The sequence below is a fragment of the Orycteropus afer genome, unplaced genomic scaffold (genome assembly GCF_000298275.1).
Source record: "Orycteropus afer afer isolate SDZICR_OR568_19922 unplaced genomic scaffold, OryAfe1.0 scaffold00238, whole genome shotgun sequence".
NCBI lineage: Eukaryota > Metazoa > Chordata > Mammalia > Tubulidentata > Orycteropodidae > Orycteropus > Orycteropus afer.
The window spans coordinates 2,068,653-2,095,333 of record NW_006921825.1 but is presented as its reverse complement, the minus strand read 5'-3'; the positions used below and the strand labels follow the sequence as shown (position 1 = coordinate 2,095,333).

The window sequence follows — 26,681 nt, the reverse complement described above, 5'->3', positions numbered from 1 at the left end:
ATTCCACTGCTTCACCATTTTTCTCTTATTAAACAGCTGTGGCACTTTGAGCCTGCTGCTTAACTTCTCTGTGCTTTACTTTTTGTAATCTGTAGTATGAGGAACATAGTACCAACTCATAGGGTTTTTGTGAGGATTCAAGGGAGATAAGCATGTAAAGTGCTTATCATAATGTGCTCTAAAATATTACTGTTGTTATTCATGCTACTGCAGCTGTGGACCCTAGCCTCTGTATTCAGTATCCCTCTTTCATCCCAAGAGCTGCTTCTAGGGGGATGGCCTGAGGCATTAGGAGAATGGGAAATTTCTTTGAAAATCAAAAGCAAACAAGCCTGGGAGGTGAGATGACTAGACTCTGCTCGGGCTTTGCCTTAAGTTCATATTGATCTTGGCCAAGAGTCATCTTTTCTCTAGGCCTCAGTTTCCACATCTGTATGATGAAGGTGTTATACCAGAAGTCTTTTAGGTTTCCTTTCAGCTTTCACATTCTTAATCGAGATTGCTAAAATTGCAGTTTGCCTACAGTAACAGACTCTGGACAACACATTCCACAGATGCAAGCTGGAAGCAAAACTAAAGGAGAAACTGGGGGAGGAAGGCCATTTCTTAAGTGGTAAAGCCTAACCTCCATTAGAGGAGGTGACACAGTTGGGTGTCCAACTTACAGAAGTGTGAGTAGGACTCTGGTTTACATAGTGTAGCTACTATGGAGACCTTTTGTGGTCTGGATGTCAGCTCCGTGAATACCTAGAACAGTTTCTAGTGCCTACTGCATACTCAGGAAGAATCTGATGAATGAATGAATAAATGAATTATGGACCTGAAATAGATTTTGCCTTAGGTCAGGATTCTGTTGTTGTTATTGTTATGTGTCATGAGATGGTTCTATCTCATCCCCTGTGTACAACAGGGTGAAATACTGCCTAGTCCAATGCCATCCTCACAGCCATTGCTATCTTTGAGCCCATAGTTGAAGCCGCTGTATCTGTCCATTTCACTGAGGGTCTTTTGTTTTTTTCTGACCCTCTAGCTTACCAAGCATCATGTCCTTCTCCAAGGATTGGTCCCTCCTGATATTCAAAATATGAGAGATGAAGTCTCATCATTCTCACTTCTAAGGAGCATTCTTGATGTACTTCTTGCAGGACAGATTTGTTCATTCTTCTGGCAGTCTAGGGTGTCTTTAATATTTTTCACCAACACCATAATTCAAATGTATCCATACTTCTTTGGTCTTCCTTATTTATAGTCCAGCTTTTTCATGCAAATAAGAATACATTAAAGAAGTCTTTTGCAGCAGATTTGCCCAATGCAGTGTGTTGTTTGTTTTCTTGACTGCAGCTTCTCTGGGCATTGATTGTGGATTTGAGTAAAATGAAATCCTTGACAACTTCGGTCTTTTCTCCATTTATCATGATGTTGCTTACTGGTCCAGTTGTGAGGATTTTTGTTTTCTTTATGTTAAGGTGTACTCTTTGATCTTCATCCATAAGTGCTTCAAGTCTTCTTTGCTTTCAGCAAGCAACGTTGTGTAATTTGTGTATCACAGGTTGTTATGAGTTTTCCTTCAATCCTGATGCTGTGTTTTTCTTTATGTAGTCCAGCTTCTTGGATTATTTGTTCATCATACATAGGAATACATTTTGCGTTAGGTCAGGCTTCTAGGCCTTCAAAAGAAACACTTCTTGTTCCATGTTTTGCTGGGACTGACACTTTGGAATGTGGGTCCTCCAGCCACTACAGCTTTGGAAGCCGTTCTGGGTTGCCCTCGTTAGGACCTCATCTCCACCTTCTCAGAACTCCCAGGTCTAAGCTTTGCTGACCATCTTTTATAGCGTGGTAGAGTTACTTCTGTACATGTCTTGTTTCCCCATTAGAATCTAAACTTCATCAGGGCAAGACTCACTCCTGCGGAAGCACAGAGCATAATACAGCACTTGCCATGTGTCAGCTCAGCTTCTGGGCCAAGTGCTTTTCTTTCATTCAAGAAATGTGTTTAAACTAACCCCCCCAGGTGCCAGGCTCTGTTCTACATGCTAGAAGTACGGTGGTAGGCACACCAGACCAACCTTCTTCTCATGGAGCTGATGGCCTCTATAATGGGTGAGCCTGACATTAATACATTATCAACAGATGAACACATAACTCCAATTGATGATGTGTACTTGAAAGGGAAAATACATGTTACTGTAGGAGCTCTGGTGGTGTAGTGCCTAAGGCATTTGACTGCTAACCAGAAGGCTGGCGGTTCAAACCCACCAGCCACTCCTCGGAAGGAAGATTGGCCAATCTACTTCCATAGTTATACTGCCTCAGAAACCCAAGGAGGGGTTGCTATGAATCAGGACTTACTCAATGGCAGTGAGTTTGGTTTTGGTTTGATTATTACTGTGACTGAGTAAAGCAGGGGACCTCCTGAAGTCCATGAACACTGGTCATTAGGAAAGTTTTACCAGAACAAGTAACATTTGTGAGATGATGGCTGGCACATAAATAGGAGATTCCTAGGCAAGCAATAAACACTGTCATGTTTATTGCTCCCAGGAGCCTCAGCAGGTAGTAATGATTGACTTCCATTTCACAACCTGGAAAAACTGAGGTTCAGAGAAATTTAGGCAGCTTTTCTAAGCTCCTACAGCTAGCTACTTGGAGAGCCAGGATTTTAACACAAGTCTGAATCCAAAGTCCACACCCCTAATCCCCAGGCTGTACTGACTTGCTCAAAACAGGTGCTCAGATATTTGTTGAATGAATAAAATGTTCCAGTTAGCTTTGTTGTGCTCTTTATCTAATCTCGTAATCTTGTCTCAGACATTTCTTACCTGAGTGGACCCAGTATGCTTGAAATAAGTAAATAGCTTCCATGTGCCTTAAGGTGAAAAAATACAGTGTTTCAATTATGTGTTGCTATGTAACAAATCCCTCCAAAGCTTGGTGTTGAAAACCAACAGCAGTCTTCTAATTCTCACCACTCTATGGCTAAAATGGACAGTTTTTGTGCCCCAAGTAGTATAGTTTAGGTAACTATCTAGTTGTGTTCAGTTAAGATCTAGTATAAATTCTTGTAAACACTTAGTGCCTCATACATAGTAAGTGTGCTTTAGATTAGAAACTAGTACACAGACTTGCTCTAAGAACTGAGAACAACATTTTAAAAGACAGGGCTGGAGAAGGAGGTGTGCATCCCAGACTGAAGTCCTAGTGATGGGACAGTATTAACACCATGGGTGACATTACACTTCTGTGCTCCTATTCACAAAACAACCTGTGCTTGGGTGATCTCTGGGTGGGGCTGTGTATCAGATGTCAATAAATAAATCCATTTACTGTGATCATTTTAATCTTTTGTTATTTAAATCCATAAACTGAAAGTCAGTATACCTCAATTCTAATCACTGTGCTTTCACTGTCAGGTTATGTGGCCTTGGGAACCAGCTTCCACTTGCTTTTATTGTACCTTTGTGCAATTTGATTAAGGTTCCATCTTGGAGATTTTGATGAATTGAGTTCCTTTATGTGGCCTCTTGCCTTGGTTCTTTAGAAAATAGCTTGAGATATTTTCCTCCTAAGTTCTCAGGAGTTATTTTTGCCCCAGTTTTTTTACCCCAGAGGGTTTGTTTTCTTTTTCTGGGTCCATTAACATTTCCTGGGAAAACTGTAAACAACTTTTGATGGTTTGCTACTTTTTGTTTGGCCCTGGGCTGCAGCCTACCCTGTGATTGGTTTATTTTTCACACTTTGCAGGGATTGGTCAATATACTTATGCAAATCAAGTGACTATACCTGCTATGCAAATGAAGTGACTGTGGCCAACAAGAAGGGATTGGTCAGTTCATGGCCCTGGTGGGAGGGTCGTGCCTTGAAATTGACCAGTGGTTTGTTGTATATGCAGTCAGCCTCACAGAGTTTGCAGACAGAAAGGAAAGAAGGAAGAAAGAAGCAGAAAGAAGAAAAGGCAAGAGAAGCAATAAGAGAGAAGAAGCAGAGAGAGAGAGAAGGTGAGGAACCTCCTAAAATTGTAACATGGGTCCACAGCTATAACACCGAAGACAGTGAGAGGCCTGGAAGGGGCCCTTTGGCAGAATTGGCAGTGATACCCCCAGAAGGGGCCCTGTGACAGTTTCTCCTGACAGCGGAAACCTTCTGGTAGGAATGCAGCTAACAGAGCTGAACAAAACTGCTGCATTGGCTATGAGCTGGGTCAGTGAGCAGTGGAAAGGCTGATGGCAGGGGAGCTGAAGGCAGAAAGGCCTATGCTGAAGTGACCAAGAGGAAGCCTGAATGGCTGAGAGGGGGTGTGCAAGACAGAGAGAAGGGCCTACTTTCTTGTACAGCAGAGAGATCTTTTCTACACTGAAGAAAGAAGAGGTATGAGCGCCTCTTCAGGGGAGCCTTCCAGACTTTGCCTACATGTTACCTGTTCCTGATTCCAAGTTGTAGCGTGTTACTTCCTTAATAAACCATTTAATTATAAGTATGGTCTGAGAGTTCTATCTGGTCATTGTGACAAATTATCTGTAGAACCCAGCAGAGAAGTAGAGAGGAGGATTGGGGAGGGGGGAGATGGTTGGAATCAGAAATGGTAAAGAAGTTGGAGAGTGGAGGTATGTCTGAGCTCCACTTCCTAGGAATCAGCTTTGAGCTGTTCCTGCTTATTATACCTAAGGAATCTAGACAAGTTTAGATGCTACCACTGCTAGTTTACAGAGGACCTCCACATAGTCTCACAGCTCATCAAAACTAAATGGGTCTATTTATGTGAATTAGAAAAAGACACTCCTTCTAGGTAAATGTAACCCAGTACTCAGTGGCCTGCTTGATGGGGGCCCCTTTGCTGTGAGTAACAAGCACAACTATATAAAACAGCCTAGCTGTCTTAGTTTCTCATCTGTGAAATGGTAATTCATTCTACCCCACCCATCTTCCTGGGTTGTTGTGAGAATTGAATGTGCAGCAGCTTTGAAAAGCTGCTCTTTATAAGCCTAAGGTAGTAGAAATTATGTTTTTGGCAAAATACACTTTCATGTATTTTTTTAGTTTTTTTTTTTTTTTTCTTCAAAGGAAGCACTTGACAGCAGGGACAGACATGAGGATCTCTGGGAAGCATTTAATCTGATTTTGTACAATGGTATGTTTGAAGCTCCTTTAGTACTGAAGAAGTTCTATTTTAGATAGAGTCTACTGATCTCTGGCTTTTGGTATGCTAGGACTGGCCTTCCAAGTTATAATATACTACTATTTTTAAAACCTGAGGAATGTTTGCTCTTCTTACACCTGCCTGTTGGATACCACAGGCTAAATATTAGCTTCATGCTTTGAAAGCTAAGAAGCACCTTGAAAACAAATAGCACAATATTCTTTGTTCATAGAGTACATTGTATCTCAAACTCTCAATGGAAGAATGCTATGAACGTAAAATGGCTTATTCATTTGATGCTCAACTCTTCTTTCCATGAACGATGGGTCAATGTACTTGCCAGTGTATTTTGATTTTTTTCTTTGTATAACACTTGTCTTTCTATTACATCATTTACAGCTGTTCTCTCCAAATCATCAATAAAGAGAATCACAAAATTGCACAGATGAGTGTAGCAGTATAGAAGAGAAGCCCTTCTTCAAGGAGATTATATTTGTAAATTTGATTGACCTTAAATTTAAAGTCATTAAAAAGAACCAGGGGCCCAGAGAGCCATTGTGTTGACTTGCTTTTCTGTTTTTATCTCAAAAGAGGACAGAGAAGTTACAGTTTTTCTTGCAGTAGACTTGTTAATGTTGATTTTGTTTTTATTCCATAGGCAAAGGAGCCGTTGTGAGTTGCGTGCAAGGTTCATGGTTAGGGAGTTTTGTCATTTGTTCCTGATATATCCCAAGTACCCAAAGATCCTGGAACATAGTAGGTAAATCCTAGTTGAGTGAATGAATGAAATACACTCTTTTGGGGTTTAAACTAAGAATCTTTGGGTGGTGCCAAAGGTTAAGCACTCAGCTAGTAACCAAAAGGATAGTGGTTTGACTTCACCCAGAGGTGCCTTGGAAGAAAAGCCTGATGATCTGCTTCTGAAAGTTCATAGCTGTGGAAAACCCTGTGGAGCACAGTCCTAGTCTGACACACATGGGTCACCTTGAGTTGGAATTGAGTTGATGGCAGCTGTTTTCTTGTGTGTGTGTGTGTGTGTGTGTGTGTGGAGGAGGTTTAAACCAGTAGCCTTTGAGGTGATTCCAACTCCTGGAAACTCCATATGTGTCAGACTAGATATGAACCCTGTAGGGTTTTCATTGGTTGAATTGTTGAAAGCAGATCACTAGGTCTTTCTTCCAAAGCAGCTTTGGATGTGTTTGAACTAGCAACCTTATAGCAGTTGAGCACCTAACCATTTCTGCCGCTCAGTGACTCCCTTCTTGGATTTAGCCCTAGGTAGTTTCAGACTGAATTCAGTGTGAGGTTCGGTAACATGTCTTTACTTTGAGTACTGTAATAAAACAGACAGGTTAAAATAATTTCTTTGCTTCAACACAGTTATCTTGTGTTTTATTTATTCTAGTTGGGAGCTTGAGGTGCTGGTCAAAATTCTTTCAGTGTTTACCCTTAAGCTCATAAAGGGAATTTATGAATGGCTATTTCCATTTAGAGTAGAGTTGATTGGGTAATTAATAATGTTTCTGATCCTATCTTTTTAACCTTGCAAATCTGACATTTCCATGTGTGGAACATCTCTCCTTGCAGAGTTCCAGAAATATTGGGTTGAACCTATAATTCCAAAATAAATGGAATTCTCAAAGCACAGGCCTAGTTTAACAGAATGATTATTTTTCTTTTTCACCCCTTCTCCACCTACAATAGTCTTCCTTTACTTCTCATCCTCAGTTTTGCTAGAAGAAGGTCAGGCATGCCATGAAGAATGCAGACATGAGGAGCATGGGCTGTGATCTGACATCAGATGGGGGATGGAGTGTCAGTAGCCATGGAAGCTTGGGAGGTCAATTCCTTTTTCTATGCTTCAGCCATCTGATGCAATATTCAAGTGACCCAACCTTGCTTGCTGAAAGCAAAGAGGACTTGAAGCACTTGCTGATGAAAAAGACTACAGCCTTCAGAATGTATTACACATCAACATGAAGAAAACAAAAATCTTCACAACTGGACCAGTAAGCAACATCTTGATAAACAGAGAAAAGACTGAAGCTGTCAAGGATTTCATTTTACAGATCCACAGTCAACACCTATAAGAGCAGCAGTTAAGAAATAAAGTTTTGCATTAGGCAAATCTGTTGCCAAAAGACCTCTTCAAAGTGTTAAAAAAACAGATGCCACTTTGAAGACTAAGGTGCATTTGACCCAAGCCATGGCATTTTCAGTCGCTCATATGCATGAATATGGAAGACTGAAGAATTGATGCCTTTGAATTATGGTGTTGATGAACAATATTGAATATACCACAGAATGCCAGAAGAAAGAACAGATCTGTCTTAGAGGAAGTACAGCCAGAATGCTCCTTAGAAGTGAGGATGGCGAAACTTTATCTCACATACTTTGGACATGTTGTCAGGAGGGACCAGTCCCTGGAGAAGGATATCATGCTTTGTAAACTAGAGGCTCAGCAAAAAAGAGGGAGACCCTCAGTGAGATGAATTGACACAGTGGCTGCAACAGTGAGCTCAAAGATAAGCAACAGTTGTGAGGGTGGCACAAGACTGGGTAGAGTTTTTTCTGTTGTACACAGGATTGCTAAGAGTTGGAACCGACTCGATGGAATCTAACAACAATAACAACATGCTTCAGTTACCTCATCTATAAATGAGAATAGTAATAACTATTCTCTGCAATTACTGGGGAAGTGAACTTGAAAAATGCATGTGGGTGCATATAATATACCTAGTGTAATGTTGGCACACAGTAAGTATTTAAAAAAATATTTGTTGAATACTAAGGATAACATTCATGTTGTTTTTGTTGCTATCAGCTCCACCTGACCCATGTATATCAGAGGAAAATAGCTCCATACAGGGCTATGACCTTTTGGAAGCACATCACAAGGCCTGTCTTCCAACGTGCTTCTGGGTGGGTTTGAACCACCAGTCTTTTGGCTCGTAGTTGAGAGCTTAACCTTTTGTGCCACCCAGGGACTTTGATATTAGCAATAACACTGATTATTTATTACATTTATCCCATAAACCTGAAAATAAAAAGCTGAGAGAAGTAGTCTGTAGAAAACTTTACTAAGTTGGAATGGTAAAAAGGAGAGTGAGAATGAATAAAGATGTCTATTTGAATAATGCTTTATTTTTTAAATGCTACTCAAGTAATCTTAAGGTATGTTTATGTTGGGTAAGTTACCTAGTGGAGGTTATAGCTTAATCAGTGTATAAAAGAGTTTTGACTATTAAAGTACCAGTTGTTAAGCATTCATTATGTGTCCACTAACCCTGAATCCCATTGCCATTGAGTTGATTCCAACTCATAGTGATCCTGTAAGGACAGAGTAGAACTGCCTCATAGGGCTTCCAAAGCTCCTTTCTTTTGTGGAGTGGCTGGTGGGTTCAAACTGCTGACCTTTTGGTTAGCAGCTGCGTGCTTTAACCACAGCACTACCTTACGTGTTTGCTAATACACATTTATTACGTGCCTGCTAATCCACAAGCATTGTTTTGTCCTTGGGATACCAAAAGCAAAAACCAAACTCACTGCCATTGAGTCGATTCTAACTCATAGCAACCCCTATTGAGTTTCTGAAGCAGTAAATCTTTACGGAAGTAGATTGCCCAGCCTTCCTTCTGTGGAGTGGCTGGTGGGTTTGAACTGCCATCCTTCTGATTAGCAAGTCAAATGCCTTAGGCACTAGCCACCAGAGTTCCTTTGTCCTCTGGCTATGAGAAGATAAAAAAAGCATGGTCCTATCCTCAAGGGGCTCACTGCTAAGAAAGATGGAGGGAAATGATAATTTTCATAGGGACAGATAACAGACTTATAGTGTTGGGAGTGGTTCATATTTTTTATATATAATTTTATTTATTTTGTTGTTGTTGAGAATATACACAGCAAAACATACACCAGCTCATCTCTTTCTCCATGTACCATTTAGTGACATTGAGTTGTATGACCATTTTTACCCTCCTTTTCTAAATTGTTCCTTCTTCATTAACATAAACTCACTGTCCCCTAAGGTTCCTATCTAATCTTTCGAGTTGCTGTTGTCAGTTTGATCCCATATAGACAGCTCTTAATGAGTACAGTGCTCAAGGCAGACCTTTTTTACTAGGTAAGCTACCTTATTGTTTGGTTTTGAGAAGACTTAATGGGATATTTTTGGTTTTAGGTTTAAAGATTATTTCAGGGCCATAGTTTCAGGGGTTCATCCACTCTTCATGGCTTGGAGGGGTTCATGTTTTAATTATTAGTCTCTCAGAGCTTTTAAAGTATTTAGAAACAGTGCATTTTTAAATTACATATTCTCTGTAGTAACCTTACTTATCCAGTGCAGCACTTTGCACAGTGCTAGCATGAAGGGAAATGTCATTGAGTCCTTGTCGTATCTTATACAAATTCTGAGTTGATAGAGCATATGCTTATAAGGTTATGTGAGTGTAGGAAAATTAGAAATATTAGTTAATCTTCTAATAAATTTATTATTATTTTATTATTATTATTGTGATTTGAATGAAAGTTTACAGGGCAAATTCATTTTCCATTCAACAGTTCATACACATTTTGTTTCATCACTTTGATTGCAATCCCCATAATGTAACAGCTCTCTTCCTAATGCCTCCCTGTGGTTACCTTTTCCCTCTGTTCTTTCCTGTGCATTCCTGCCCTCTGAGCTGTCTCCTTATGCAAATGCTTCCGCTCTGATCTCCCATCATTGATTGTTCTAAGGCCTGTACCTGCCTGGTGTAAATATTGACTTTATTGCTTGGCCATTGTCTGACTGGAAGCTACTGGATTGAGTTCAGTTCCTGTCCTGAAGGGTGATTAGGGGCTGTAATTTGGGGTCTGGTAGCATAGTGTCTAAGGCACTTGACTGCTAACCAGAAGGCTGGAAAGGAAGATGGGCAATCTACTTCCGTAGTGATACTGCCTCAGAAACCCAAGAAGGAGTCGCTATGAGTTGGGTCCGACTTGATGGCACATAACAAAAACAACAGCAACAATCTGGGGGGAGGTGTTTCACCAGTGTCTGTCAGACCAGTAAGCATGAACTTTTTTGTGGTTTTGAGTTACGTTCTACATTTTTCTCCCACTCTATTCAGAATCTCCTATTTTGAACCCTCTCTGCATGGTTGACAGTGGTAGCCAGGCACCATCTATTTCTTCTGGAGTCAGGGTCCTGTAGGCAGAGGTTCCTTGGGTCCGCTAGTACCTTAGAGTAATTATTTCCATGCATCTTTGATTTCCTTCTTCTTCTTTGCTCTGTACAGGAGAGACCAGTTGCTGCATCTTAGATGACCGACCACAAGCTTTTAAGGCTCGAGACACTATTCACCAAAGCAGGATGTAGAGCAATGTTTTTATGTAGTATGTTATGCCAATTGAGCTTGATGTCTTCTATCTTCTAGTAAGTTTTTAAGCATCACTTAAATATTTTTCTATTGCAAATGGATGCTAACAGTATACTAATGCCAGACCACCACAATAAATTGCAAGGTAAAGACTTAAGTCATGAAACTGTAAGCTTTTACATGTGTTGATTCATTCTTTGGAAGCAAACCCTGCTGTTATTTATTGAGTACTTACATGGTGCTGGGGATTATGATTTACGTATAATTATTTCCTTTCATTTCTTCAACAATTCTTTGAAGTAGGTATTTACTCCCGTTTTACAGATGAAGGGAATAAGGTGGACAGATTAAAGTATATACTTAGCACCTTATAATGATGCTTGGCTTAATGAATGTTAGCTATGTTTGCATCCAAAGAATGAATCAACATTTTTTAAAACTTCCAGTCTAGGATCCAATCCAGAGGAGTCCTGGTGGCTCAGTGGTTAAGCCCTGGCTGCTATCGGAAAGGTTGGTGTTTCAAATCTATCATTTGCTCCTTGGGAGAAAGATGTGGTAGTCTGTTTCAGTAAAAACTTCAAAATAATAACCACACTCAGTGCCATTAAGTCTATTCTGATTCATAATGATTCCCATTGAGTTTCCAAGGCTGTAAAAATCTTCACAGAAGCAGACTGCCTTATCTTTCTTCTGCACAGTGGCTGGTAGATTCAAACCACTGACCTTTTGGTTAGCAGCCAAATGCCTTGTACATCTATTGGGGCAGTTCTACTCTGTTCTAATAGGGTTGCTATGAGTTGGAATCAACTCGAAGGCAGTGGGTTTGATTGTTTTGATTTGGCATTGTATACTTCTGTGATTCTCTTGCAATACTAACCTATCCACTGGTGGTGGGTTTTTTTTTTTTTTGGTTTAGGAGCCAATCTAGGATCCCATGTTGTATTTAGTTGTCATGTCTTCTTAGTTTCCTCCCATCTGGGACAGTTAGTCAATCTTTGTCTTTCAATGGACCATGCCACTTTTGAATAATATTGGTGAGTTGTTTTATAGATTCTGTAGCTTTAAATGCATTGACTATATGCATTTAATGTTGAAGTAAGGAAGTATAACTTTGTGTCACACATTACCCTTTTCAAAAACTTTTATTATGCCATCGTAGATTATTGGAACATTTTGGAAAGAGAGAAGCCAATGTGACATTGGTTGGCCTTTGTTTAGAATCTTATACTGTCCTGGCCAGAAGGGCCTTTGAGGATCATCTGGTGGTTCCCTACCCTGCTTCACAGATGGCTGCATCTCAGTCTGTATGTCTTGGCTCATTGTCCTTTGTTCTTTCTACTTCCTCACTGTGCTGTTCTGAAAGATCAATGAACACCATTCAAAATATCTGTCTACTTAAATAGTTTTAGTTCTTAATCATTGACATTTTGATTAATCAATGACTCATTTGATCTTGGTATAAAATCACCTTTTCTTCTGCGGTAGACTATTGCATGTGTCTGAAAAAAGAAATTTAGCTGTACACCAGATTTCTTCACAGCCACCTCATCTCTTTGCAGGTGCATGTTTGGAAGCAGCCTGAGTAGAAAAGGTTCCCTTAGTGATTGTAATGCAGATATGTTAATACACTAGACTCATTTTAGGTCCTCTTGTACCAGTGTAAGGACTGCTGGTGGCATAGTGCTTAAAGTATTTGACTGCTAACCAAGAAGTCAGTGGTTTGAACCCACTAGCTGCTCCATTAGAGAAAGATGAAGCAGTCTGCTTCCAAAAGAATTTACAGCCTTGGAACCTCTACAGACTAAACAAACAAACAAAGAAACAAAAAACCAACTCACTGCTGTCGAGTCGTTTCGCATACATAGTGACCCCCTTCTTGGGTTTCTGAGGCAGTGTCTCTATGCAAGTAGATTGCCCAACCTTACTTCTGAGGAAGGAAGAATGGGGCAATCCTACTCTGTCCTAAATGTCACTGACTCACTGCTGTTGAGTCGAATCCAACTCATAGCGACCCCTCCTTGGGTTTCCGAGGCGCTATCTCTATGGAAGTAGATTGCCCAGTGTTCCTTCCGAGGAGTGGCTGGTGGGTTTGAACCACCAGCCTTCTGGTTAGTAGGCATATGCCTTTGGCACTACACCACCAGAGCTCCCTAAATGTCACCATGAGTTGGAATTGACTTGATGGCAGTGAGTTTGGTGTTTATTTTTCTTTTCTTTTCTTTTTTTTTTTTTGGTACCAGTGTATTCTTTCCAGGACAAATAAAACAGCCAGACACATCTGTTTAGGTCATCTGCCTCCCTGCCCTCTCTCAGATAATCCCATTTGAAAGTTGGTAGACAATGATTCCCTTGGAGGTTATTGACCCCTTTTGAGAGGATGATAAAAGGTAGATATTGACTTCTGACCTTTTTGGAATGTTACTATTTCATTAACTTTTTACTCTCAAAGGAGGTCTGGTGATGTTGTGGTGAAAGCATTCGGCTGCTAACCAAAAGGTTGGTGGTTTGAATGCGCCATCAACTCCACAGAAGAAAGATGAGGCAGTCTGCTTATGTAAAGATTTACAACCTAGGAAACCCCGTGGGGGTCACTATAGGTCAGAACTGACTCTATGGCAGTGAGTTTGGTTTTGGATTTTTTACTCTCAAATGTAGGCTTTCTGAAAGTTTATAGACATTTTCCCCTAGTAAATAGAAAAGATAAATGCCTTATCTTCATGAAGCTCTTCCTACAAGTATATTGAATGATATGCCTTAGATGGACTCAATTTATTGGTCTCTCACTTTTCATAGCTGTATGTTTATTTTGTTTTTTACCCAGATTCATTCAATCTTTGGCCTCTTACTTTTTAATATATAAAAGATAAATGAAAGAAAAATGTATATTACACTGTAGGAGAGTCTACATTTTCCTCGTGTTATATCTTTACATGGAGTCCCTGAATGGCACGGATGTCTAAGCATTTAGCTATTGACCAAAAAGTTGCCATTTGGAATCCACTCAAGGACACCTCAGGAGAAGGGCCTGGTAATATACTTCTGAAAAATGACAGTCATTGAAAACCCGTGGAGTGTGTTCTACTCTGAAACACATGGGATTGCTATGAGTCAGAAGCGACTCAATGGCACCTGGTAGGTTTTTTTTTTTTTTTTTTTAAGATCTTTACGTACATGTAGCTTATACAGTAGGAGCTCTGGTGGCGTAGTGCCTAAGGCACTTGACTGCTAACCAGAAGGCTGGCAGTTCAAACCCACCAGCCACCCCTCGGAAGGAAGGTTGGGCAATCTACTTCTGTAGTGATACTGCCTTGGAAACCCAAGGAGGGGTCTGTATGAGTTGGGTCTGACTTGATGGCACATAACAACAACAACAACTTATACAATGATATTTACAATAGATTTATACCTTTGGGGAAGGGAGAAGAATTACTTGACACAGTTTTGTGAAAAAAGGAAAAAGCGTAATTATAGGCAAAGTAAAATCAAAATGTACCTTGAAAAATCCTTCATAACCTCCCATAAAGTATAGCATACATAGTATATATGCACAGCCCTGTGTGGTAGTTCTTGTGCACACTCAAGTTCGTGATACACTGAGCTGGGTTTAAGGAAGGCCAGGATTATTGCTGGATATCTGGGTCATCAGATCACTTTGCTTCCCTGAGAGTCCCTAGTGTGACATGGGGACTAGAAACTTTCCATGTTACCTTGCCTGTGTGCAAGCTTTATGTTTTTAATACCAGGATTCTATCTTAATACTTTTTAACAGGTTCACTTATTTTTGTGAGGACTAAATGGGGTCAAACATAGCAGCGATTGTGGAGATGGTGCAGGGCTGGGCAGTGTTTGGTTTTGTTGTATGTAGGGTCACTGTGAGTTTGAGCTGACTCAGTGGCACCTAACAGCAACAACAAATGAGATATTTGGGCATTAGTGGTTCAGTGGTAGAGTTTCTGCCTTTCATGTGGGAGATAGGGTTGATTCCCGGCCAGTGTACTTCATGAGCGGCCATCACCCTTCTGTCATTGGAGGCTTGTGTGTTGCTGTGATGCCAAAGAGGTTTCAGTGGAGCTTCCAGACTAAGACAGACTAGGCCTGGAGACCTGCTTCAGAAAACCCTTTGGGTCACAATGGTCCAATCTAAGGATGGTGCAGGACCAGGCAGTGTTCTTTCCATTGTGCATGGGATCACCCGGAGTTGGGTACACACATTTGCAGCTAACAAGAGCAACACATGAGATATATATATACATAGTAACCTTTAATGATTGAACATAGTAGGCGCTCAATCATATTTGATGCATTTGATCCTGATCTATCTTGATTAATTCCATAGCCACACTGTGTTTGAAGAGGTGTCAAGAAAAACTTGGCCACCTGCTTCCTGCTTTCCAAAGTGGACTTTCCCTTTCTAAAGGGTCTTTCCTCTCTCAACCCTTTATTATCAGACTTAGAGAAATTTTCATGAATTAAATTATGATATGCATGTTACCACAAGATGGCATCAGATCATTTCAAGTAATGCCAGGTAGGGGGAGCCTCAGTATAAGAAGTCTATAATTTTTTTTTTTAAAGGTAAAAGTAATAAGCCTTTCATGTCATGGTATTTAGCTATTGTAAATAAACCCCCTAAGACTAATTTCTTTTTTCATTCTTGTATGGAAACTTGAGCTCATGTCTGTTTAGTGCCAAAAGTGGTTGTATATCAAAATCTTGCAAATGATTTTATTAGAGTGAATAGTTCCAGATTTCTTGTGTTTAGCAAATAACAATTTCCTTTTCCTTTTTTTTTATAAGCACTGTACAATATGTGACTCTTGTGTTTCACAGTGCCCTCCCTGCCACAATTCCCCATTATCCCTTAGCCTGCTTTATTTTTCAACTGAGCACACCTGACATATTTATTTACTGTTGTTTGTTTCCTCAACTAAAACGTAAGCTCTAAGAGGCTAGAACTTTGTTTGGTTCATTACTGTATCCTCAGTGCATGGGATCGTGACTGGCATATGTAGTAGGTACTCAAACACTCTTAAATAAAGAATAGGTGGAGAATTTTCACTGTAACTTAAATCAGTACCCTTTGAGTCAATAGGCAGATATTAAAATTATGTAAAAATGTGAAATATTTGAGTTTGTCATTTTCAGGAATTACACTGATAATTTAATGAACTAATCAGAACTAGAAACTTTGATCATTATGCCTCTCTGGTGATTATACTGTCAACTTCCTTCACAATTCAATTCTTTAATTTTTCTGCGGAGTCTCTGGGTGGTGCCAAAGGTTATGGATTCAACTGCTAACTGAAAGGTTGGTGGTTCGACCAGCCAGAGGTTCCGCGGAAGAAAGACCCGGTGATTTGCTCCTGAAAGATCACAGGTTTGAAAACCCTATGGAGTGCAGTTCTACTCTGCACACGTGGGGTCCCCCTGAGTCAGTATCAACTCCTTGGTGACTGATTAATCTTTCTGCAGTGTAGAGTGTGTTTATAATATTCAGACAGGATGAATTTATGGATATAAAATGGACCAACCTAAATTTACTGGCAACCATTTGCCAGTAAAGCAAATACTCTCATGTTACCTTCGTGTAAATGTTCTAATTCACACACACATACACACACACACACATGATTCAGGGGACCCGTGGAAGGCTGCAAGTCTCTCTCATTCTGTGATAAGTGAAAGGCCCCTCTGCTGAGGAAGAGATATCTAAGCTAGACCCTCTGCAATGGGTATGTATCTTTGTAGGGCTAAACTTCAAGAGAAAAGTCATTGTAATTTTGAGGATTTCTTTCTAAAGCAAAATTCAGTGAATCAGTGAATGGGTGAGTGAATACATTTTTAAAATCGCATTTTTGATTAGTTATCAAGGCTGCAGTTGCCAGAATGGAAGTGAATGACAACACTTGGCATTTGAGGCAGCCGAGGACTTAACGGCTATCCCCACAAATTGGTCTCAGAATAAACTGAGTTTTATTTTAAAAACATTCCTGAGGTTAGCCAGATTTACCTTCTAAATAATTCATTCATTTTTTTTCCTTTCATTTGCAAATATTTATGAAATACATACTGTGTGCCTACCCTGTGCCGGATACAGCAGTGACTAAAGTAGCCGATATCCCTGCCCTTGCAGAGCTTATAAAGAGCTCTGGTGGCACAGTGCCTAAAGCTTTTGACTGCTGCTAACCAGAAGTTGGTGTTTCAAACCCATCAGCTGCTCTGCAGAAGGAAGATGAAGCAATCTACTTCCATAAAGATTTACCACCTTGGAAATCCAGTGGGAGTCACTATGAGTCAAAATTGACTCGATAGCAGTGGGTCTGGTTTTGTTTTTTTTGTTAGAGCTTATGTTCTAATATAATGTCCTTTTTTGGGTCACAGATAATTTAAGACTGTGTGAAAACAATAAAACCTTTTTCTTGAAAAATAAATCATATGCACGTGCATGCAGATACACACATGTGCACATGTCCTGCAGGGCTGGGGAGCGCCCAAACCCAGTACTATTCCATGTGTTTCACAAAATGTAAAGCTCCAGTTCAGCAAGTGGAGGACCCCTCTTCTCGCAGCCCTCAGCCTGGCCGCTGCTGTGCCTCTCTCTTAGCACCTTCGATTTCCTGGAGAAGAAAACGTCCCTCTAATTCTCTTTTCAGATTTGATGAGATGATGAAGCACTACACCGCGGGGAAAAGAGCCCAACAACCACAAAAGAGTCAGCAGCCACCTTACCCTATGACTTTGAACAAGTCACTTCTGCTCCCTAAATCTCTGTTTTATACATTTGAGAAGTGGAAAAGGTTGGGTTAGATTAACTTTGAGGTAATTTGAGGGGTAGGTTAGGTGGGGAGGCTTTGGAGGCAGACAGAAAGCATCTGGGGGTAAATTGCAGTTTCCTCACTCCTGGGCTGAGTGATTTTGACCAAATTTCAATTTGTTTGGGCCTCATTTCTCTCATATCTAAAAGGGAAAAAAACAACACATTCTCTCATGGAATAGCTTTAAGAATTAAACTGAGATAATGTATGTAAATTACCTAAGACAGAAATAGTAGCTCTTACCAGCTTAGTTACAATTTGTCTTTCAGGGAAATTTAATCAACAAATTAAATATTTATTAAACACCTACTATATGCTTGGTAAGGCACTCTGGTGGTATAGTGGTTAAGGCATTAGGCTGCTAACCAGAACGTTGGTGTTTCGAACGCACCAGCCGCTCTGCAGAATAAAAATGAGGCAGTCTGCTTCTATAAAGATTTATAGCCTTGAAAAACCAGTGGAGGTTGCTTTGTGTTGGAATCAACTCCATGGCAGTCAGTCTGGTTTATATGCTTGCTTTAAGAAGTTCTGGTAGCACAGTGGTTAAGCACTCAGCTGCTAGCTGAAAGGGCAGCAGTTTCTCCTACCAGTCACTCTGTAGGAGAAAGATGTAGCAGTCTGCTTCTGTAACGATTATAGCCTTAGAAACTGTCTGGAGTAGTTCTACTCAGCCATGAGTCAGAATTGACTTGATGGCATCTGTTTTTTTTTAAATGTGCCTGCATCATATACTTACGTTACTCTCCCGTGATACTAACCCAGCCACCGGCAATGATATAGACCAGTAGTTCACTCTGCCAACAGACAGGCCTGGCTTAAGTTCTGGGCTCCGCCATTAACTAACTAAGTGACACTAAGCTCTCTGATTTTCATTTAGTTTCCATTTCTGAAAAATGGAGATGAAGATACTACATAAGCCAGTCTCAACAGAGTAGATGCTAGATTTATATAAGATGGTGCAAGTAAAGCATTTGTCACAGTGCCTGGCACAAGGAGTATAGTACTCTGGCTTTATGTTAGTCTGGTTTAGTATTAATGGTACTGTTATTAATTAATTAGCTTAACCTCAGCTCCCTCCCTGACTAGGGCAAGCCTGGATCTGAAGAAGGTAGGATTTCATATACATCTAAGAGATGATAACATCTCACCTGTCATAGCTAAGGAGTAAAATTAAGACTCTTGATTGAAAACTGACCTTTACTTAGAAGTTGCTTGGAAAATAAATATTGGTTCTGTTAGTTGTGGTTACTACTAATACAGGAGTTCTGATAGCATAGTGCCTAAGGCACTTGACTGCTAACCAGAAGGCTGGCAGTTCAAACCCACCAGTCACTCCTCGGAAGGAAGGTTGGGCAATCTACTTCTGTAGTGATACCACCTCAGAAACCCAGGGAGGGGTCACTATGAGTCAGGTGTGACTTGACGGCAAATAACAATAACAACAACTAATATAATTCATTTTGGTAAAAAATGAATGGTAATTCTTCATGTGTTTTCATTTTAGTATCCCAACCCCATGGATAAAAATGTCATCTCTGTAAAAATTGTGGAGGAAAAAAGAGGTGAGTTCTCCAGGTATGCCCTCATTCATTGATGCTAATGCTTTTTTAAAATATGTGTGTGACCTGTTATGTTTTAAATAGGTTTGTTTTCATACTTGAGATGATGATACAAAGGTGGACACTTAGAACCCCCAGCATTTGTAGCAGTTGAAGTCCTGCCTAATATGCTCTTCTCATGTTCTAAATTAATAATTGATAATAACAGCTAACATTTTTCATGTGTTTACATGAGCCAGATACTCCTACCTTTATTAACTCATTTAATCTTCAAATGTATAAAACAAAACAAAACCAAACCAAACTCACTGCCATCGAGTTGGATCTGACTCATAGTGACCCCTCCTTGGGTTTCTGAGGCGGTATCACTATGGAAATAGATTGCCCAACCTTCCTTCCAAGAAGTGGTAGGTGGGTTTGAACCACCAGCCTTCTGGTTAGCAGTCAAATGCCTTAGGCACTAGGCCACCAGAGCTCCCTTCAAATGTATGGTATACCAAAAAAAAACTAAACTCACTGCCATCGAGTCGATTCTAACTCATAAGCAACCCACTTTGGGTTTCCGAGGCAGTAAATCTTTACGGAAGTAAATTGCCCAGGCTTCCTTCCATGGAGTGGCTAGTGAGTTTGAACTGCCAACCTGCTGGTTAGCAGTCAAATGCCTTAGGCACTATGCAAACAGAGCTCCTTAATATATGGTATAGATATTATTACTTGTATTTCGTGAATGAGGAACTGAGATATAGAGAGGTTAAATAACTTTACCAAGGTCACATGGCTATATCTGTATGATATATTCATAAGTCATTTATAGATGACAAAATACATGTGATTAATAATATATATATAAGAGATGTGACTGTAAAGCATTTAGAATGGTGTTGATGAATAACTAATAGAAGCATAACTGTGCTCAGCAATGTGGTTCACTGTTACCTAGAGCAAGTTTTGGCAAACTATGGCCCATGTCACCTGTTTGTGTAAATAAAGTTTTATTGGCTCACAGGCACACCCATCTATATATTGTCTCTGTCTGCTTTTGCGTGACAGTGGCAAAGTTGAGTGGCTGAGACAGAGAATGTATGAACTGAAAAATCTGAAATATTTTATATAGCCCTTTGCAGAAAAAGTTTAACAACCTCTGGATTAGAGTATAGGAGTCTCTATTGACCTTTGCCATCTCCATCTGCAGCAGAATCATTTTCTCTGGCAATATTTGTATTTGCAAACTGGGCAGTGCTGGAACACACATTACTATTTTTATTATTATTTTTTAAAATTTTTATTGTGCTTTGGGTGAAAGTTTACAGAGCAAATTCATTTTCCATACAGCAGTTCACATACACTTTGTCTCATGACATTGACTGCAGTTTCCTACAATGCAACAGCTCTCTTCCCACTTCCTCCCCATAGTTATCCCTTCCCTGTGTCCTTCCTTTCCATGCACTCCTTCTTCCCCAGAGCTGTCTCCCTGTGGAAGCACTGCCCTTCTATTCTCCCATCATTTATCTCTCCAAAGAGTGTATCTATCTACTATAAATGTTCAGCTCATATGCCTGTCTTTTATTTGGCTGGAAGCCACATAAGTGGGTTCAATTTCAGATATGAAGGGCAGCTAGCGGCAACAATGCACATTATTAATGGGCAGATCTTTGGAATCTCCCAGGCACAGGTAACTTGTTCTTGAGCCTTCTGAGAAAACATGAGATGCTAGTGGTCATTATTTGGCTCTGGTCTCCTCTCTGTACTGGGTGAATGTAAAACTTTTACATATTAAGATATTTCCTACACTTATATAACATGTATTTTCAAAAACATTTGCTAACGTATCCATATTCAGTGAAGAACCTTGTGGTATGGTATCAGACAAAAGTAATTTCAAGACCTGCTTTTGTTAGCTAGCTGCATACCTAACTTCTTAGAGTCTCAGTTTATTCTTCTGTCAAATGGGAAAATAATAATTCTGTTTTAGGTTGTTGTAAAGATCAAATGAATGAACACGTGTATGTCTCAAAGTGATATAAAAATATTAATTGTAATTTTTACTGTTGACAGGAGGGGCATCTTTGTATCTGGGAGTGGCTAATCCTTTTTAAGTATGTGTGCCACAAACATTACAGGAGATGACCAAAGGAAATGCCAGTGGGCAGAGGAGACATTTTTCTCATTCAGGATATTTGACCCAGAGGGTTAGGGCTATTATAGCTAGAGCTTTGAGACACTCAGCAGTGTGGCTGAGTCATCGTAATTCACAGAGCATCAGGACTCTGAAGTTAAAATTTTTCTGCCGCAGTTTCCCTTTTTGTTAACTCACATTTATTGTGTGTCTTTTATGTTCCTGGTGCTATGCCAGAAACTTCCTTCCAACAGTCCTAGCCAGGAGAGCCTATTCTATGAGAGAGAAGAGTGTGGCTAATATAGGTTTAAATTTTATAGCCAGAAATATGTACTTGAAAACATGTTTGGGGCAAAAGCTGGTAGAATCAGATTCTCCGTGTGTGTGTGTGTATACACATTTTTTTAAAATAACATCCTCTTTCTTGGAGTTGAGTTGAGGGTTGATGGTATTTGGGTGTTTTGTTGGAGTGCTGACATTAATTGTCCAGAGCAGTGAATAGTTTGTGGTTCTTTTATCATTGGCTTCAGAATAGTCCTTGATTGCAGATAAGTATATTTGGAGTGACCAGAGACATGTGGTCACTTAACATGTGGTGCTTAACAGTTTTGAGTTAAGCATTTTCTCTAGGAATTCTATGTAAAGGGAATTGAGATTGATATTAAAAGTTTTGTTAACATCAAGACAAGAATACATTTCCTTAATTAATTTTTTTGAGTTAAAAAATTTTCTATTTCCAGATGTGTCAACAGGCGTCATCTATAGGAAGAGGATTGCAATCTGTAAGAATGTGATTCCAGAAATTTTAAGGAAGGTAAATTCATTTCAGAATGTAACCAGATTTGATACTGCATTGGGCAATTTTTAAATACTCTTGCAAAGAGGTGTCATTTTATGATGTAAAGGAGTATTGAGACTTACCCAGTTCTCCTACCTCACAGCCCTTCAGAGGAAGGAAGCTCTCTCACGTTCAGCTTCAGTTTAGGCAGATACCAGTGGAGAAAGTTTTTTTCCCTCTCTTTTTTTGGGGGGTGGGGTGGATGGGTGGAAGTGCTCTTATCAGACATAGACATGATCTGCAATTATTTTAAAGATACCTTGGGCAGTTTGCATGAGGTGACTATCTTTTCTAATCTGTCCAAGGTTAGAAATGACTTTTAAATAAGAACGATTGGAAATGGGTATATTATGAGTATTTAGCCTGATCTTCAGTAAGGAAGATAAAAGCTCCAGTTTCCAATTCACTGTCAGAGTGACAGAGCAGAATATTTCAGGGAGGATAGTGTTCTCAGTAGGAGCTCTAGTGGCCCTATAGTTAAAACCCTGGGCTGCTAACCAAAAGGTTGGAGGTCAAAGTCACCAGACACTCAGTGGGGGGAAAGATGAGACAGTGTACTTCTGTAAAGATTTCCAGCCTTGGAAACCCAATGGGGGAAGTTCTGCTCTGTCCTACAGGATCACTATGAGTTGGTATCCACTGGACAGCACTGGGGAGCTCTGGTAGCGTAGTGGCTAAGGCACTTGACTGCTAACCAAAAGGCTGGCGGTTCAAATCCACCAGCCACTCCTCGGAAGGAAGATGGGGCAATCTACTTCCGTAGTGATACTGCCTCGGAAACCCAAGGAGGGGTCGCTATGAGTCGGGTCCGACTCGATGGTACATAACAACAACAACAACAACAACAACAGACAGCACTGGGAATATTTTCAGGGCTCTCTCTGTGAGTCTTTTTGTATGTGTTTCTATAAAATGATAGTGTTGATGATAAACTCTGTATGATAGCAAATTGTTTTCTCTCTTTGAAACCTTTAAGCACCCTGGTGATATTTTATTGGAAAAAGGTAAGTGGACATTTTTAATTGTACTGCTTGAACCATAGAGTGGTTGTTGACAGGAGTACCTTTAGAATTATGAGGAAATAAGAGGAGAACATTGATATGCCTTTTTAAAAATGTCTCAGGTGGTTGTTTCAACCAGAAGTGATTCTGTGTGTAATATAGAACTCAGCTTGACTGCGGGCAATCAATTAGCTTGCATATTAAATTGCTGTGCTGCATATAGAAAAAATAGTGACTTCTATCATTTCCTTCTTGTGGATTAAAAAGCTGATATGACAGTGAAAATGAACTTTCTTTTATTTTTTAGAGGGTAAAATGCTCTGTACTATATGCAGCAAATTATTTATTCTTGGCTTTTTCCACAGAGTGTGTACCCTGCCTTTACCCTGTATACACACTTTGAATCTATTATTTAAAAAGGCATTCAACTTTGTCTTGTATCTCACTTCTTAAATAATTTAATGATACCTCTGACTTGTACAATTCTGCCTTTCTAGTTTTCCATGTCTCCTCCATCTAGAAAAACATACATTTCTATGTATTGGGCAGAGTTTAAAATGAAGCAAGTATTTTACCTGATAATGTCCTGCATGTGACTGCCCATAAGTGGGCTCGATTAGAATCCATCAATTTAAGAAGGCCATAACCAGCTCTAGAGGAGACACGAAGGAGGCAGATAATTTACTTAGTGTTTAGCAGTTAGGGAAATCAGGCCAGGGACTCTACAGCCTGCATAAATCCTGGGCCATTTGCATGTCCTTACCAGCATTTAGGAAGGTCACGGTATGTTTGATGATCAAGGGCTTTGCAGTCATTGGTAAGCTGCCATCCGTATATCAGGATCACTTGTCCTCTTAATTATCCACGCCTGCAAGCAAATCTGGATGCACTCCTTGATGGAGCCTTCTCTTCGGAAATTGAGAAAGCTGTCCTCCCTTTGTTGGACAGGTGAGCATTTTAAAGATACCAAGTATCCAGTTAGAAGAGGAATCGTGGCTCAATCCTCAGGAAAGAAGCATGGCTATACGGAGTCACTGCCTTACGTGGACACAGTATGCATCCATGAAGGAAGAGTCTGTCTTTCGGGAAAGTGTGGAAAATCCAAATTGGTAAGATCACCTGTGTGTGTGTATGTGTGTGTGTGTGTGTGTGTGGGTTGGGAATGCACATCACATATGAGTGCTTAAGTTATAAAGCTATGATTCTGTGCTCATGACATCTGTTTTAACTCTGGGATACTTTTTAAATTTTTATGTTATTTATGTATTTTCTTTTATTGTGGTAAATATCCAAAAGCAAACTCAATCCCATTGAGTCAGATCCAACTCATAGCGACCCCTCTTTGGGTTTCCGAGGTGGTATCACTTCAGAAGTAGATTGCCCAACCTTCCTTCTGAGGAGTGGCTGGTGGGTTTGAACTGCCAGGCTTCTGGTTAGCAGTCAGATGCCTTGTTGTTGTTATGTGCTGTCGAGTCAAACCCGACTCATAGCAACCCCTCCTTGGGTTTCTGAGGCAGTATCACTACGGAAGTAGGATTGCCCAACCTTCCTTCTGAGGAGTGGCTGGTGGGTTTGAAACCGCCAGCTGTCTGGTTAGCAGGCAAATGTCTTAGCCACTATGCTACCAATGCCTTAGGCACTACAAATTGTTTGCTATTTCAACATTCTTCATAGGTACAATTCAGTGACAGTAGCTATGTTTATCATGTTCAGCCACTATCATGATCAGTTTCCAGATTTTTCCTTCACACTTAAAAGAAGCTCGGTGTCCTGTAAGGAGTGTAAACTCAGGTGTACTTTGTTATACACATTCCATATTATTAATTTTTAATCACACAAGTAATTAATGAATATATATCCCTTTGGGAAAAAAATGGCAGCTTAACTTCTCTCTGACCACTCCTCCCAATATAGGTGTCTCCTTGCCCTCCTCTCCAGAGGCGACGAGCACTACCAGTTTGCCAAGTATTTTTTCAGACCTTTGAAAAACACAGAGCCTGTGATACATAATTTTGTGTATTATTTTTATGTGCATGGTTTCATGCCATGTAAATCATTCTGCACTTTTCTACTTAATAAAGTAATTCTGAGCTTTACTCATTTGAACATGTTGTTGTTGTTATGTGCCGTCGTGTTGCACCTGACTCATAGCGACTTCTCCTTGGGTTTCTGAGGCAATATCATGATGGAAGTAGATTGCTCCATCTTCCTTCCGAGGAGTGGCTGGTGGGTTTGAACTGCCAGCCTTCTGGTTAGCAGTCAAGTGCCTTAGGTACTATGCTACCAGAGCTCCCATTTGAACATGTAGATGTAGCTTATTTCCATGAATTGTTGTATAGTATTCAGTCTTCCAACTATATTACATTTCATTTAGCATTTTTCCCTTGTTGAAAATCTCTACGTTGTCTTTATTTCAAACTGTATCGCATTCCTTGTGAAGTGCGGTTGGCCCTCTGTATCCGCAGGTTCCACAGCCACAGATTCAGTCAATGGCAGGTCAAAAATATTTTTTGGAAAAATAAAGCAATTAAATTGTCAAAGAAATTCCTCAAAGACTAAGAGGGAGCTTAAAGTGCTATTTACATAGCATTTACATTGTATTAGGTATTGTAAATAATCTAGAGATGATTTAAAATATATAGGAAGATATGTACAGGTTATATGCAAATACTAAGCCATTTTATATAAGGGACTTCAGCATCACAGATTATGGTATACTGGAGGCATTCTAAAGGAGCCCTGGTTGTGCAGTCGTTAAGTGCTTAGCTGCTAAGTGAAAAGCCTGTGTTTTGAATCCACCAGCAGCTCCATGGCTGAAAGATATGGCAATCTACTTCCTTAAAAACTTACAGCCTTGGAAACCCTCTGGGCAGCTCTACTCTGTCCTATGTGGTTGCTGTGAGTCAGAATCAATTAGATAGCAATGGGCTTGGTGGGTTTTTGGAGAGGTCATGTGGGTAATGAAGGGTGACTGTATTTGTATCTTTTATATAGCCCCTTATGCTATATGTGAATGCTTCTTTAGAGTAACTTTTTTGATAGTTATATTTGTTGAGTTATGATTTACATTCAATAAAATTCACCCTTCTAAGTGTATAATTCTATGAAATTTTGACAAAAACATAGTTGTATAACCACTGCTATTGTTGTTGTTGTTATATGCCGTGGAGTCAAACCTGACTCATAGCAACCCCTCCTTGGGTTTCCAAGGTGGTATCACTACAGAAGTATATTGTCCAACCTTCCTTTAAAATAGATTTAAAAGTTTTATGTCAAGACAACTCAATGGGGGAAAGAATAGCTTTTTTTTAGCATGCAAAAGAATGAAGTTGAACCTCTACCTCACACCATATACACAAATTAACTCAGTGGACCAAAGACCTAAATGTAGGAGCTAAAACTATAAAACTCTTAGAAGAGAACATAGGTGTAAATCTCTGTAGCCTTGGATTTGGCAATGATTTCTTAGATTTGCCACCAAGAGCACAAGGAGCCAAAGAAAAAATAGATATATTTGACTTCATCAAAATTAAAAACTTTTGTGCTTCAGAGGGCAGTGTTAAAAAAATGAAACAACCCAGGAAATGGGAGAATGTATCTGCAAATAATACATTTGATATGGGTCTAGTATCCAGAATTTTAGAAGAACTATTACAACTCAAGAATAAAAAGAAAAATTACCCAGTTAAAAAATGTACACAGTATTTGAATAGACATTTCTTGAAAGAAGATATACAAATGTACAATAAGCACATGAAAAAATACACAATCATTAGTCATTAGGGAAATGCAAATTAAAACTACAGTGAGAGATCACTTCATTCTCACTATGATGGTGATATATATATATATATATAT

At 39.8% G+C, this 26,681-nt stretch overlaps 1 protein-coding gene across 1 annotated transcript in view; it reads left to right on the top strand.

Moving 5' to 3' along the window:
* The window catches only part of PRELID2 (PRELI domain containing 2), a 112,565-nt gene that overhangs the window by 531 nt on the left and 85,353 nt on the right, over positions 1 to 26,681 (top strand). Inside the window, exons 2-5 of the mRNA XM_007949105.1 lie at positions 18,814 to 18,871; positions 21,725 to 21,799; positions 22,792 to 22,826; positions 23,772 to 23,932. Coding sequence (XP_007947296.1) covers positions 18,814 to 18,871; positions 21,725 to 21,799; positions 22,792 to 22,826; positions 23,772 to 23,932 — 329 coding nt within the window. The remainder of the gene's footprint in view (positions 1 to 18,813; positions 18,872 to 21,724; positions 21,800 to 22,791; positions 22,827 to 23,771; positions 23,933 to 26,681) is intronic.